General features: G+C 36.7%; 2 protein-coding genes across 2 annotated transcripts; both read right to left on the reverse strand.

The window, feature by feature from the left end:
- Nucleotides 1–1,738: 1,738 nt before the first annotated feature.
- LOC146306223 (secretory phospholipase A2 receptor-like) lies at nt 1,739–5,948 on the reverse strand. The gene is made up of 5 exons (XM_084712424.1): nt 5,844–5,948; nt 4,329–4,709; nt 3,871–4,233; nt 2,500–2,591; nt 1,739–2,166 (listed from the first exon to the last, which is right to left on the reverse strand). The coding sequence occupies exons 1-5, from the start codon at nt 5,881–5,883 to the stop codon at nt 2,032–2,034; spliced, it is 1,011 nt and encodes a 336-aa protein (XP_084568550.1). The 5' UTR covers nt 5,884–5,948; the 3' UTR covers nt 1,739–2,031.
- Nucleotides 5,949–9,357: 3,409 nt separating this feature from the next.
- Nucleotides 9,358–14,116, reverse strand: LOC146306224 (putative C-type lectin domain family 20 member A). The gene is made up of 5 exons (XM_084712411.1): nt 13,923–14,116; nt 13,433–13,825; nt 12,120–12,473; nt 11,097–11,188; nt 9,358–10,701 (listed from the first exon to the last, which is right to left on the reverse strand). Exons 1-5 carry the CDS (start codon nt 13,960–13,962, stop codon nt 10,567–10,569), a joined length of 1,014 nt encoding a protein of 337 aa, XP_084568537.1. The 5' UTR covers nt 13,963–14,116; the 3' UTR covers nt 9,358–10,566.
- Between the last annotated feature and the right edge of the window lie 577 nt (nt 14,117–14,693).

The following is a 14,693-nucleotide window of genomic DNA, read 5'->3' on the forward strand; positions in this document are numbered from 1 at the left end:
AACACAAGAGGGCAGTGTTGCACTTTAACTCCCTCACAAGAACATGAAGAGCTCAGTTTATCTTCAGTTTAGAACCCAGAGTGTTTTCATGCAGTTATTCATTATTCTGAGGTTCACTGTTAACTGGAAATTATTAGAAAAATATTTTCTTCTATTTGGTCACTTTTCCTTATTCTTCTAAAGTCACACTTCAGTTTCAGAGCTCAGTTTCCCTTCATGATGTCTTCTGGGAACTTTTTCCCTGTTTCTGAAATTGAAGGGCTTCATGATTCATAGACGACAAAAATGTAACAAAACTATCCAATAATAACTTCAATAAACATTCAAGTGTTTTTCTACCTGTTTTGGGTTTTTTTTTCTCCTATCACACTGACAAAGTCTATGGATCCAGGAAGGTTTTTTATTTTATTTTATTTTATTTTATTTTACAATTTTTGTTTAATTTTGAATATATATTTATTCATAAATTCTCTTTTCTCTGAATTACTTTGAAATACCAATGGCAGAGCACACCTGAATTATTTATATATATTAACACTTGTTAATAAAGTTTTATAAAAAAGCTTAAAGGAAGGCAACTGAAAAGTAGTGTTGGAGGCTCATGGGTATTGTAGTATTTAGACCTGTCTGTCTTTCAAAAATGACTATAATGAAGTCCTCTGTGATTGTTACATTAATAATTATTATTAGTGAAATGTTGATACAGAATGAGGACAAACACTTATATATGTCTGCACTGTAAAAATTACATAAAAGTTAAGAAAATCAATTTAAAGACAACTATCATCACTATTTTTTTGTGTTTTTAATGAAGCTCAAATTCTTTTGAGATAAAAAAGTTTCTGAAATGTTTGTCTTTTCTCCAGATCATTTACTTTTCTTCTTTTGAAAAAAATAGTCTCTGAGTTTTATAAGGAAAAAATGATGATGATGATGATGATGACATTTCCTTCACCCAAATAATGAGAAATCAGCTTCATGGCTCACTGTTAACAGTTTCTGAAATACAGAATTTTGTGGGTTTCTAAGACTCAAAGATTTAAGTTTATCTAAAGAAGAAAAGTACATTATCTCAACAAAAGATTATTGGTCAGCAAAACTTTTTTAGTGTATTTTAAAACTTACCATGTTTGAGTTTGACTTCAAACTCAAAGATTCAAGTTTGTTTAGAGAAAAAATTATCTCAAAAAGATTAAAGGTTGGCAAAACTTGTTAGCTTATTTCAAAACTTTAAAATGATTTTTAATTTAAACACAGATTCCATTTTGTGTAAGAATTTCTTCTTACATAAAGTTGAATCTGCAAGTCCTGCATGTTATTTGAGATTATAGGTTGCCAAACTTGTTTGAGTTTATTTCAAAACATAACAGTCTGATATTGATTTGAAATCAAAGATTCAAGTTTATCTGGAGAAAAAAATTAAATAACCCCAACAAAAGATTGTAAGTTCTCCAAATTTATTTTAGCATGTTTTTAAATTTCAAAATTTAAGAGTTTTGAGCTCAACTCAAATATTCAGGTTTATCTGAAAAAGAAAAATATCTCAAGAAAAGAATATAGGTCACCAAAACTTCTTTTAGTTCATTTCAAAACTTAAGAGTTTGAATTAAAACTGACAGATTCAAGTTCATGTAAAAAAAAAAAAAAATAAAGTATCTCAACAAAAGATCATAGGTTGCCAAAATTTATTTTAGTCTATTTAAAAAAAAATGTTTTACTTTGACGACTGAAGTTTTTTTCTGTGTTCTGTTCCATTTACATGTTGTATTCTGAAGAAAAATCTATTTCAGTAACGCACTCCACACTGTGATATCGTTGATTCAGTTGAAAACTCCTCTATAAACTAGTACAAACTCATCTACAGGGTGTATTGATGGTTATATGGTTCAGCTACAGTTATAACAGTGTACTGTGTGTATCAGCAGATAGATTAACATTCACCATGGATTACACATTAACACACAGTACACAGTACATTTTCTGTTTTGGGTGAACTATCCCTTTAACACACAGTACAGTTGGGTTTCAGTTTCAGAGCTCAGTCTTTTTTCTACTTTTCTTCTTCTGAGGAGTTTCTCCCTCCTTGTGGAAAACTTTCCCATCAGGCTGTTCTCTCCACTTCAGGTTGACTCCACTGATTCCTTTGTCTTTCAGTTCCTCCTGGAGCTGAGAAACACAAACGGCAGACATTTTTATATGACAGCTTTAAGTTATTTTTCTGACATAAATAGCTTTAGGCTGCAAAGTAACTACTTCATGATCACCACACAAACATTCATCTAGTTTTTTTTTTACATTTAGCAATAGAATTAAACCATCCATTTTGTGTTGTCTTAATCATGACAGTGATCAGAAATGTTTTTTTTTTACAGTCTAACACTGTGTTAACAGAACATGGATCAAACCAAACACAGAAATACAAACCTCTGTAGGACGACTCAACATCTTTCCTGGGTGAATGAAAGTGTTTGTGTGTCAGGGTGGATTGTGGAGCCTCACCTTTTTCAGGATGTCTGCTTTCACAGCAGGATCATTGAGATCCACAGAGGGGTCGCCCCGCTTTACCCTCAGCGTCACTATCTGCCTCGTCACTGGTGGGGAGACACAAAATGAAAGCAGAACATAGATTGTTTTGTTTATGCCTTAAAAAATGATGTATCTTCATTGGCACCATCTAAGAGTTCAAGATTTGGAGGCAATGACCCTCCAATCCTGAGGCAAAGCAGGAAAACACAGTTGTAAAATTGCCATGCATAGTTTTCAGTCACGTGACCTGGAGGGCAAAAACAATGGACCAACATGGCAGGTCTCACCGAACTCTCTGTAGAGACGCAGCACAAGACAGTAAATTTTCCATCTGTATTTGGATCACCTCTCGACTAAAGAAAAACAAAGATATGAAAACAAACTACAAGTTTTGAGCACTTGCGATCCATATACAGCACCTGCTGCTGTATTTGAGTCCCTGCCAGACGTCACATAGAAACTATGAATTGACTTATACGTGTGAAAGGGCCACTAATAAAGTCATAGCACATGCTATGTTATTCTTCATATTTAATTTACATGATGTCTTAGCGTGTGTCTTACCAGCCAAGCACACCACACTCTTTATTTAATTAGTTAACAAGCAGGAAGCACCATGAATTCAAACACTTTAACACAGTTAGTACAGTCACTTGTGGCTCTACCATCTAATCAAATTAGACTCGCTCTGCATGGAAATACTTCAAAAGATTAAACAATGGAGATGCAAGTGTGTGCTGCGCGCTAACAAGGGATAAAATGCACTGGAATGAGGTTTGCTGCAACTTTGGAATATTAGGCAAAAAACTCCATGTTAAAACATTGTCCAAAACAAATATTGCAGCTTATGATGGATTTACCTCCAACAGCTGCTGCGACTAAATGCGCCCCTCACTGCAGAAGGACAGCCAATAGTTCCTGAAGAGTCCAACCAAGAGTGAGAGGTTCTTCAGAGTTTTGCTTTTTAATTCTGAGTGATCAATACATTAATTAGGCCAACTTTTCAAACAGCAGTGCACACCAGCAGCCTCTTGTACACGAACAGAATGTGGAATTTCTCTCAAATCAGTTACAGACTTTGAAAACACCAAATAATTTTTTAAAATTTTAAGTTTTAACAATTTTCATTTGTTTGTAATATGAAGAATTGTAAAATGCCACTTCCACGTTCAGTGAGACCACAGGCAATAAACTTAGCATTTCCTCCTCACAGCTGTGGCGCAGTTTATATTACAGTAATCAGTATTGTCATTGGCACCAAAAATTCAGAACTGCTCAGGCTGTAAGTGTTATCTAATGTAATGAAGCATTCTCTCTCCTCCACTGAAGGACTGAATTACTCACCAGGAGGTGGAGGGACACTGCAGCAGACAAATGGTAATCTCGTGTCACACTTCACAAAGCTAAAATGTCCTGATTTTTCTAAAGCTGCAACACCACATAAGATGCTCGTCGATCCAATGGAGGTATAAGTTCCATCCCAGCCTCCAAATGAGAAATCGCTCCCATCAGACCAGTGAGTGGTAGGATCTCGGAACAAACCAATCCATGTATAACCTTTACTCTGCACCAAGTTCTCGATCTCCTGGTTCTCAGTGTGGTTCCTCACAGTGGCCAGGTCTCTGAAGTTCTCCCTGCAGTACCTCTGAGCGCTGAACCAATTCATGTTCATAGCCACATCAACAAATTTAGGATCTTGCTGTGTTCCTGCAGTTTGGGGAAAAATTATTTTTTTTAGTTGTCATACTAAACTTATAAACAGCCATTATTAAAGAGAAAATAATGTTTTGCTGGATATTTACCATTATTACAGATGAATATATGTTCAGTTAAACAGTTATCAACCCACCATGGCCGACCATGTGCAAGCACAACACAGAAATAATTATTCACATAGTCATATTTTGGTTCATTCGTTGCCCAGTTCCTATATTCAGCTCCACTCCCTGTGTAGTCGTCTGACCACATCCAGTTGATTTGACTGTATAGACCAATCCAGACATTAGAGTTGTAGCCAAATGATGACACTGTGTCGATGAGTTGGTTCAACTCTTCATTGTTTTCAATGGTGGCCAGGTCAGCGTAGTTCTCTCTGCAGTAGGTCTGAGCTTCAGTCCAGTTCATAGGATCAGCAACATAGTGGTACTGACGGGGAAGACATGAGGATGAGAGGATGTCCCATCCTGTGGACCACACTGTTATTTTAAAATTAAGAATGAACAAACTAATTCTTTTATTCAGTATTACAGAATAAACACTCATGACTGGCAAAGGTTGACGGTAGGCTGACGCACTCCTCGCTTGCAAAAGTTCTATGACCACTCCATAATTGTCGTGTCAAGAAAGGAACCCTTGAGCTTCGAAACTCTTGCACTTGTGCTGCAGGAAGCGCTTCCAAATATATATATATATTTTGTCGAAGCGTCTCTGCATTCATACAAGGATAACACCCGAACGTATTTTATAGACTTTGTGTCTGATGCTGACCCTGTCCACAGCAGTACATCGCTCAACTTCCATGATGGTACTCCTCTCAGCTTCTCCAAACTGGGGGCGTAACAGTCGGCATCTGCTATAAAGTTGTCATATTCAAGTACAACCACAAAGTAGAGATGCTCCGATACCATTTTTTTCATCCCAAATATCAATTCCAATGCCTGAACTTTGTGTATCAGCTGGTACCAAGTATTGATCTGATACCCGTGTATTTAAAAAAACATAGATAGGATAGTCAGCTGTCCTGGCTCAGGTTAAAACCTTTGTAAAACATAAACAAATACATACAGAGAATGAATGGCATTGAACATGAACAAAGCATATGTGACACTGCTGGGAAGAAGCAGGGTCCCGTTTTAGGGTAAATAAATTATGCAGCATTGGATCTGTGTATAGACTTGCAAGTACCACTACCAGTATTTAAGGCTGTACTGGAGGGATTTCAGAACAACTCTACCACAAAGCATGTGTTACTTCATTTAAATGAACTGCAAATGTGTTTTCATGCTCATACTACATGCTGAAAGTGTGAAAAACAACTCTGAACTATCTTAATAATGTGACAATTGAACAACAGACGTTCTGCTTCTGAAACATTGATGTTAAGCTGAGCCTTGACATCATATCCAGGAGGATAATGTCAATACATTTCAGTAAAATACAGATTTTACTTATCCCGAGCAAATTTGCTGCATGAAACTAAGAAGTTGGTGGTAATTTATGACTCACAAGAGGTTCCCAAGTCTTACCAGTCCTGTGCAATTGTTAGATTGAGAAAGGATTATCATGTCTTGTTGGATGTTGTCAAAGAATTCACTAACCTGAGAGGTAGAGGACACCCAGCAGGATCCTCTCCATCATGATGCTGCTCTGTGTGTAGATGTGCACCCTGAAGACTAAACACTACCTCTATATTTATTGCTCTGTTGCATTCTTTATGCAAAAAAAACTTTTTATAGGACTGTGTCTACAGTAGAAAGTATTTCAGTGTTCAAATAAAACCTGTTTACGTAGGCGCTGAACTGGATGTTTCATGTCATTGTATGTGTTTTTGAATATTGATAACACCCTCGAAGTAAAGATATGAGCTACCCGACAGAGCAGAAGCAACACTAAAGACCCTATGTCCTCTGCAAACAACACACATTTCGGAAAGACGAGCTACAAATTGCCGAACTGTAAGTGATTTTGAATATTCACAATGAACCGCCCAATAAAGTGTGAGGAGGATTATCAGTTTATGCAAAAGAGTTTTTATCATTTTATGGGACTGTGTCTCTTTGTCTCCAGTAGAGACTAGCTCAAATGAAACATATTTACAAGGAAACTGGACTGGATATTTAGATCTATTTATAAATATCATTGTCTGTGTTTCGGTATACATACCACCCATATACTATGTGTTTTTGAATATTCATAATAACCCCCTATAAAACAGAGTGTAATGGGGTTTATAACCTTCTGCAAAAAGATTTTTATGGAACTGTGTCATTGAGCGTTAACAATGGACATGGATAAATATATCTATATAGACATACATAATGGACGAGACAGGACAACCACCACCAATTTGAAGATTGAAGATTCGCCAATGGACCCCCCCATAGAGCCACCATTATAATAGAGACATCACAATGTTAAGTCTATGGACTGAGCGGGAACTTAAAACCGGGGCAAGGGGGGGCAACACTACTGAGCATGCTGACTGTGATGTATATCCAGGAAGTAAACCTGGGAGCAAAAAAAAACTTTATTTTGCTTATAGGCCAGTTGAGCAACTCTTATTGGACTGAATGTGAACCAACTTTACTATACACAATCTAGTTCCTTATAATATATCTATGGCATTAACACAATGCTCTCAGAGCCACAGTGGTCCATAAACCAGCTGATTTTTCCTGGACTGGGAGCTCCCAGTGAATCTGGTGATGCTGGCACCATATTACATATGTATTAATACAGGACAGCGTTCCACTCTGAAAAAACACTTATTTAAACAGAGACTGTGGTGCGTTGAACACCCTGTTGTGTACACACATCACATGACAGAAAACTTAATGGTTGTGCTTTATTGTGGAACTTTGTTTGTATGACCTTTCGGACTATGATGAAACAGAGTGGACAGTCAATTAATTTGATTGAGTAGTAAGACTGACAGCTCAGACACCCAATCCAAGTCCAACACAGAGGAGCGAGTCAGCAATGGGAAATGGAGCTGGTGTCAGAATGCTGGTAGGACACAAGTGGCAGAAAGAGGAAGGCAGCCACACACAGGGCCACAGTGTTGCTGCTGTGCTGCTGATCATCTGCTTATGCTTGAAGAAAACCCACCAACATCTGACGAGACAAAGCTGAGACAACATTTGTATCTACGGGCGAGATTCAAGAGCTCCCGGTGAGTGTGTAACAAAGTTACTATGAAACAGCAGCTATGCTGGTGTCAGTCTAATTGGGAGATGAAATATAATAAAGTTTAGTAAACAGTTTCAGTTGTGAGCAGCCTACTGGCCAGTTCCTCCTGTGAAGAGGGTTGATGAAGGAGCTGTTCACTGTCTAGATGATCTGCTCACTGGCCAGGGACTTGGTTACAAGCCAGAGGCCAGTACTGGGAGGGCAGAGGCTACAGAGCTTGTTGGCAACAGGTGCTGTTGGACCAGACTTGATGTGTTGTTATTTTGCCCACCATGGTGCCCCCATGTTCAAAGAACAAGGCAAAATTGCCCTCTTGGACGCCCCTATGGTAGATCAAATGTGATAAAGTGCTGTCTACTGTGCCCTTCCAGTGAACAAAACATGGTAAGTTCCCTCTGGGATACCCTTCCTGTAGAGAAAACACAATTCCCTACAAGCTAGAAAATTATTTGTGCCTCGAATGAGTTAGTTCCTAGGTAGGCCCTTCTATTTTTAGTACATCAGTGTGGTTGTTATTGTATTTTAAGTCAGGTAATAAAACAGCTTTAATACAAACCAAGAATTTGAACTGTTTCACCATAAATGCATCACACTTTCATGCTGGTGCCCCGCCCTGGTCCAGATGGTGCCCTTTTTATTTTTTATTTTTTATTTTTTTGCCCCTGGCCCTCAGATATCCTGAGTCCTCCACTGTTCATAAGGTCAGCCTAAAATTTGATCTTGAGCTCAATTATAGTTAACTACTGTATGTAGACTTGACACTGGAGGACCGAAAATTAAACAACTAGCACATTGCTTCACTGTGGGGCTTACATCATCAGATTTCATTAAATATTGTACAAACTTTGTTTCAAGATTTTGACAGTGACAAAATGAATTGAACAGTGCTGGTCCCGACCTGGAGGCAGCGTCTGGGACAAATTAGGCCCCAGACACACTTGGTTATGGCATCAATAAGGGCCTTTTATGTGTCGCACTAATATTTCCCACCATCCTGCAACTGTGTGAATGGAGAAGCTCAGGTTTGCTTTGACAGAAGGTTTTGAAAGAAAATTTTAAACATTTGCCTCTTGAGAAATGAGTGCATACAAAGTACTGAGATGGTAAATAAAAATTTAATTCCTAATTTTTGTCCAGTTGCATGTTGCAATAAAAATGTTTGGTTGTCACAAAATCCCACGGCACACCATCTAAGAACCACAACCAATAAGTTTTCAATGAATTAATTATATACTCTGCTTTGAAAGGCAGTGTACTCGTGCAAACACAAGAGGGCAGTAGTGCACCTTAATTCCCTCACATGTACTTGATGAGCTTGATTCACCTGCGATGTAGATCACAGAGTGTGTTCATGCAAATATTCACCATTGAAAAGATACAATGACACAGTGATGACCATGTGTGTTCATGTTTTTGTCAGTCAGGAAAACTGAGCTTCACTGATACTTTGATACTTTTCCCAGTTCTTATAAAAACTGATTCACTGTTTAAAACATTTTATATATTTTCATTCAGGAGAAAAGTAAATTTCTTTGAGATATATTTTTCATGTTAGTAGATACCAAATTGTTTGGTTATCTTTTTACTAGAAACTTCATATGATTATCTTATTGGCTTCCCCTCCTTGGCAATGGTGATGGAGGCTCATGGGTAATGTAGTATTTAGACCTGTCCACCATGCCAAAATGACAATGATTAATTTCTCAGAAATGCAGTTGAACTCATTTAAACTGGTGGCCAAAAAATAAACCATATGATTGTTTGAAGGTATCGTATACAAGAAAACAGTGAAACGTGGATACAGAATGAGGAAAAACACCTCTAGTTAATTATTTTACATTTTTAATTGCAGCCATCCAATTTTCAAGCACACAAATAGTGACAAATAGGCCTCACAGGTCACTGTTAACAATATCAGAAAAACACCCTTTTTTTTTTTTAACTCAAAGATTCAAGTTTATCTAAAGAAGAACAGTACATTAACTCAACAAAAGATTATAGATCAGTAAAACTTGTTTTAGTTGAGGTCAAAGCTTAAGACAGAGTTTGAATTAAAACAGATTCAAGTTTATGTAAAGAAGAAAAGTACATTATCTAAACAGAAGATTATAGGTCAGCAAAACTTGTTTTAGTTTCTTTTGAAAAGAGATTTATTTGAATTAAAACTCAAAACTTATTTTATTATTATTAAATATTGAGTTTTCTCAGCTTTTTTTTTTTTTTACAGTGTGCTCTGTTACATTTAAAATGTCAGTAAGATCTAGAGCTCTGTTTCTACAGCAGCACAAACAGACCAATATTAGAATAAAGGACTGTCACAGCTGTATTGACTCTTGACAGTATTACTGATTTTTTTTTTTTTATTCAATAAAAGACGTTTGATCATCAGGAGAAGTTGTGTTTCAATCTGCATCTTTGTAGCTTTTATCAAACTGCAGCATAAACTGTGGACTTAAAGCAAAGACACATCTAATATATGATTTATTTCTATTTCACTAACACACTCCACACTGTGATATTGATGATTCAGGAGAAAACTCCTCTACAAACTACTGCAAACTCATCTACAGGATGTATTGAGGGTTATATGATTCAGCTACAGTGATAATAGTGTACTGTGTGTATCAGCAGATAGATTAACTTTGACCTTGGATTACACATTAAAGGGTCGGTCATTATCTACTCACCCTCGTGCTGATTTAAGGTTGGGTTTAGTTTTTTAGTCCACAAAACACTGCTGAACAGCAGCAAAACAGCATTGCAGTACCTCCCAAACAATGGAAGTGAATGGTGACCAGTTTTCAAACTTTAAAAAAACAACACCATAAAAACATCAAATGCCATGTTCACATGCACACTGTCTGAACTGTGTGTGTGTGTGTTGTGACATTGTGCAAACGGTATGTCAGGACTTTAGGAGACTTGAATTATACCAGACAAGAAGTATGGAGGTATTGGTCCCCATTCACTTCCATTGTTTGGGAGATTCTGCATCGCTGTTTTCCTGTGAAACTCCAGCAGTGTTTTGTGGACTAAAAAACTAAACCCGACCTTCAATCAGCATGAGGGTTTGTAGATTTTCATTTTTGGAAGAACTATCCCTTTAACACACAGTACAGTTGGGTTTCAGTTTCAGAGCTCAGTCTTTTTTCTTTTCTTCTTCTTCTGAGGAGTTTCTCCCTCCTTGTGGAAAACTTTCCCATCAGGCTGTTCTCTCCACTTCAGGTTGACTCCACTGATTCCTTTGTCCTGCAGTTCTTTCTGGAGCTGAGAAACACAAACGGCAGACATTTTTATATAACATTTGTATATAACAGCTTTTGTTTAAGTTCTTTAATATCCTGACATAAATAGTTTTAGGTTGCAACGTAACTATTTCATGATCACCACAATGTTTTTATATTTGACAGTAGAATCAAACTAACCATTTTGTGTTGACTTAATCATGACAACAACTCTTCTGTATATATGATTGTGGCTGACTTACATCCTGCTCTGTTGAGGCTTCTGCAGCTGCAGAAATGTTTTTTTACAGTCTAACACTGTGTTAACAGAACATGGATCAAACCAAACACAGAAATACAAACCTCTGTAGGACGACTCAACATCTTTCCAGGGTGAATGAATGTGTTTGTGTGTCAGGGTGGATTGTGGAGACGCACCTTTTTCAGGATGTCTGCTTTCACAGCAGGATCATTGAGATCCACAGAGGCGTCGCCCCGCTTTACCCTCAGCTTCACTATCTGCCTCGTCACTGGTGGGGAGACACAAAACAAACACAAACTAAACAGGAGTTAGTGGTATCAGTTCTGTGATATCTGCTCTCAGTGGTGGAAGATGTACTCAGATTTTTTACTTGAGGGAAAAGATACAAGTAAAAGTCCTGCATTTTAAGTCAAAGTGTAAAAGTACACTGCAAAAATGAGAAAGTTAAGAAAACTTAAAATTTCAAGGCAGTATACTGCAAGAGACTTTTAAGTTTTGAGCCCAACTCAAACTCTTAAGTTTTGAAAAAAATTACTACTAATCTTTCGTTGAGTTAATTTACTTTTCTCTGTTATATATACATGAAACCCAAAATATTGTATTTCAAACATGATTGTAAACTCATTGAAGTGAATGTGACTCATGGTTCATATTTTTTTTTTTTTTTTATATTTTCAATTTAAAACAGGTTACAGGTTACTTTTAATTAAACTTAAAAAAACAAAGACTGTTGGTTTGAATGCAGACAATTCCTGACATCTAAAAGAATTCAAACCACATAAATAAAACCTCCTAACATTAGACACTTTCTTGAGATAATTTATTTTTGTCTGTTAGATAAACTTGAGTCTTTGAGTTTTAGATATAGTATTTCAAAAACTATTGCAAACACAATTAAAACCATTTAATTTCAGGCAAATGATGGTGTTGGTGTTGTTTTGGGGTAACACACTCTAAATTGTACACTAAAAAATAATTTCTTGAAAATTTCTTCAATCTAAAATTTGATTAGAATCACTAATGGTGATTACCCTACAGAAAAATACTGCTGTTAATACTTGTAATAAACAAACTTTACTATATGTGATGGCACACATGTGATTAAACTTGTTAAAATGTTCATTTAATGTAACTGTTAACTGTTATGTGATGTAACGCAGCATTCACTCTCCTCCACTGAAGGATGGGAGAACACTCACCAGGGATGCTGTAGCAGAAAAATGTCCGTCTCATTTTACAGGACAGCAATTTCCATTTTCCTGATCTGTGGAAATCTATAACACCACACATGACACTGTTGGAGCCAATTTCATTAAGAACGGCAGCCCAGTGGCCGAATGAGTAGTCGCTCTCATCAGACCAGTAAAAGTTAGGCTCCCTGAACAAACCAATCCATGCATTGACTCCGTTGGGGATCAGGTTGTTGATCTCCTGGTTCTCAGTGTGGTTCCTCACGGTGGCCAGATCAGTGAAGTTCTCCCTGCAGTACCTCTGAGCGCTGGACCAGGTCATACTCTCACTCACAAAAACAAAGTTAGAATCCGCACGACTCCCTGCAGTTAGAGATTGTTGATTTATAATTAGTTGGATTAATTTTAAAATAAAGAACAATATCACAGTGTTCACACAGCTGCTAATTCATTATCATGGCCTCTAGTGAAAAATGCTTCACTGAGTGGAAATGTCACAATTGTTGTCATTAAATCCTCCAATTAATCAATAAATTGTGCTCAAGAAAGGAAGGAACAAACCAATCAACCTGACAATGAACATGAAACACAAACAAATCTGTTATTATTGAGTATTAAATGAATCTGCATCTGTTTAGATTTAGATTTTAAATTTTGTCTTTGAGTTTTGGACAAAACAAGACATTTGAGGACGTCATCTTGGACTTTGGGAGACACTGATCAACCCTTTTTTTCACCATTTTATGATATTTTGTGGAGAAATAACTAATTGATTAATAGAGAAAGATTGTGACAGGATTAATTAGTCAATTAATCATTTTGAATCATTTTTTAATTTGAAAAAGTCCAAATTCTCTGATTTCAGCATCATAATGTTAATATTTCCTGGTTTCTTTTCTCTACTCTGACAGTAAACTGAATATTTTTTCTTGAGTTTGTCACGTTGGGCTTTGATTGGCATTTTTTTACCATTTTCTGACATTTCATTGACTAAACTCTTTCTCGATTAATGGAGGAAATAATCAGCAGATAATCAATGATGAAACTAATTGTTAGTTGCAGCTCTAAAAACACTACATTAGGCTAAATGTTTTAACCAAGTTTTATATTGAGGTAATCCAAAAGTAATCAAAGTAATCAAGTTACATTAATATAGTGACACTTAGATTTACGGTACTGACTACAAATTTTAACAATTAATTAATAGCTGTATCAGAATACAGTTTTAAACTGTTTTAAACCCTCCCAACCATGTTGAATTCACTTACAATTTTATAAGATAATATTTTTTAAGATCAAATCACACCTTGTTAAACCCTCACCTCTGGAACAGATAAATGCATTTGTGTTGTAGCAGGGATAATCCAACCACTTGCCACCTTTCTCAACAAACACGCAGAACTGGTCAGCATAGTGAAAGCTTGGTTCATTCTTGTAGTATGCCCAGTTCCTGTATTCTGCTCCGGTCCCTCTGTAGCCGTCTGACCACGTCCAGTTGATGTTAGTGTACAAGCCAATCCAGGACTCTAAGTTCTGGATGTTTGTCTTGCTGAGGTCAACTGTATTAATGAGTCTGTTCATTTCTTCGGTGTTTTCAATGGTGGCCAGGTCAGCGTAGTTCTCTCTGCAGTAGTTCTGAGCTTCAGTCCAGTTCATAGGATCAGCAACATAGTGGTACTGACGGGAAAGACATGAGGACAAGAGGACGTTCCACCCTGTGGATGATCATTTTAAAAAAGATTGAACTGGTTTGCTTTATTCAATATTCCACAATAAAGAGTACTGTTAGACATCGTCAAAGAATTCACTAACCTGAGAGGCAGAAGACACCCAGCAGGATCCTCTCCATCATGATGCTGCTCTGTGGACCGTGTGGGATGATGTGCAACCCTAAGAGGAAACACAGCCTCTATATTGGCTGTTCTGTTATTTTGCATCCTTTATGCAAAATGTTTGGTGGTGGCAGACTTATTTTCCACATCACACAATGCACCAAAGAGTAGAGTGTGGGTTTTTTTGTTTTGTTTTGGGGGGGGTTTGAAAGTCACACCATTGTCATGGACATGTTTATTTGATGAGGTCTCTTCAGTTCATACATAGAAACAGCTGGCTCAAAGTTCAGTTCAAACATGATGATTAAAATGATGTCCATAGTTCACATTTTTAAATTCTGAACTAAGTTCACAGTCTATATTTTATAGTACTTCCTCATGCCATGTACGCTGGGGTCTACATAATGATGCTAAATGGTGCACATGTTCATGTTTTTGCACATATTTTAATTGTAAATGTGAAATTACTTTTAATGCATTTCAAACAATTAAAATCTTAGAATAGTAGTCTTGTCTTCTGCAAAAATAAAGACTTTTGCTTTGAATGCAGGTGATGCCTGACATCTGAAAGAATTAAAACCACATTAAAAAAAAACACTAGCATTACATATTACAGCAGTAATGTGATTACTTTGAGGTGTGCTTTTGTTTGACATAAAGTCATAACATATGACTTTGTGGAAAGTCAAGTTTCATGTAATTTTAAGATGCTAACTCTGTATTTTGAAATCATTATTGTGAGATTCTAGAA

This window comes from Lutjanus erythropterus, chromosome 23 (assembly GCF_056507025.1).
Source record: "Lutjanus erythropterus isolate fLutEry1 chromosome 23, fLutEry1.hap2, whole genome shotgun sequence".
In the NCBI taxonomy this organism is placed as follows: domain Eukaryota; kingdom Metazoa; phylum Chordata; class Actinopteri; order Lutjaniformes; family Lutjanidae; genus Lutjanus; species Lutjanus erythropterus.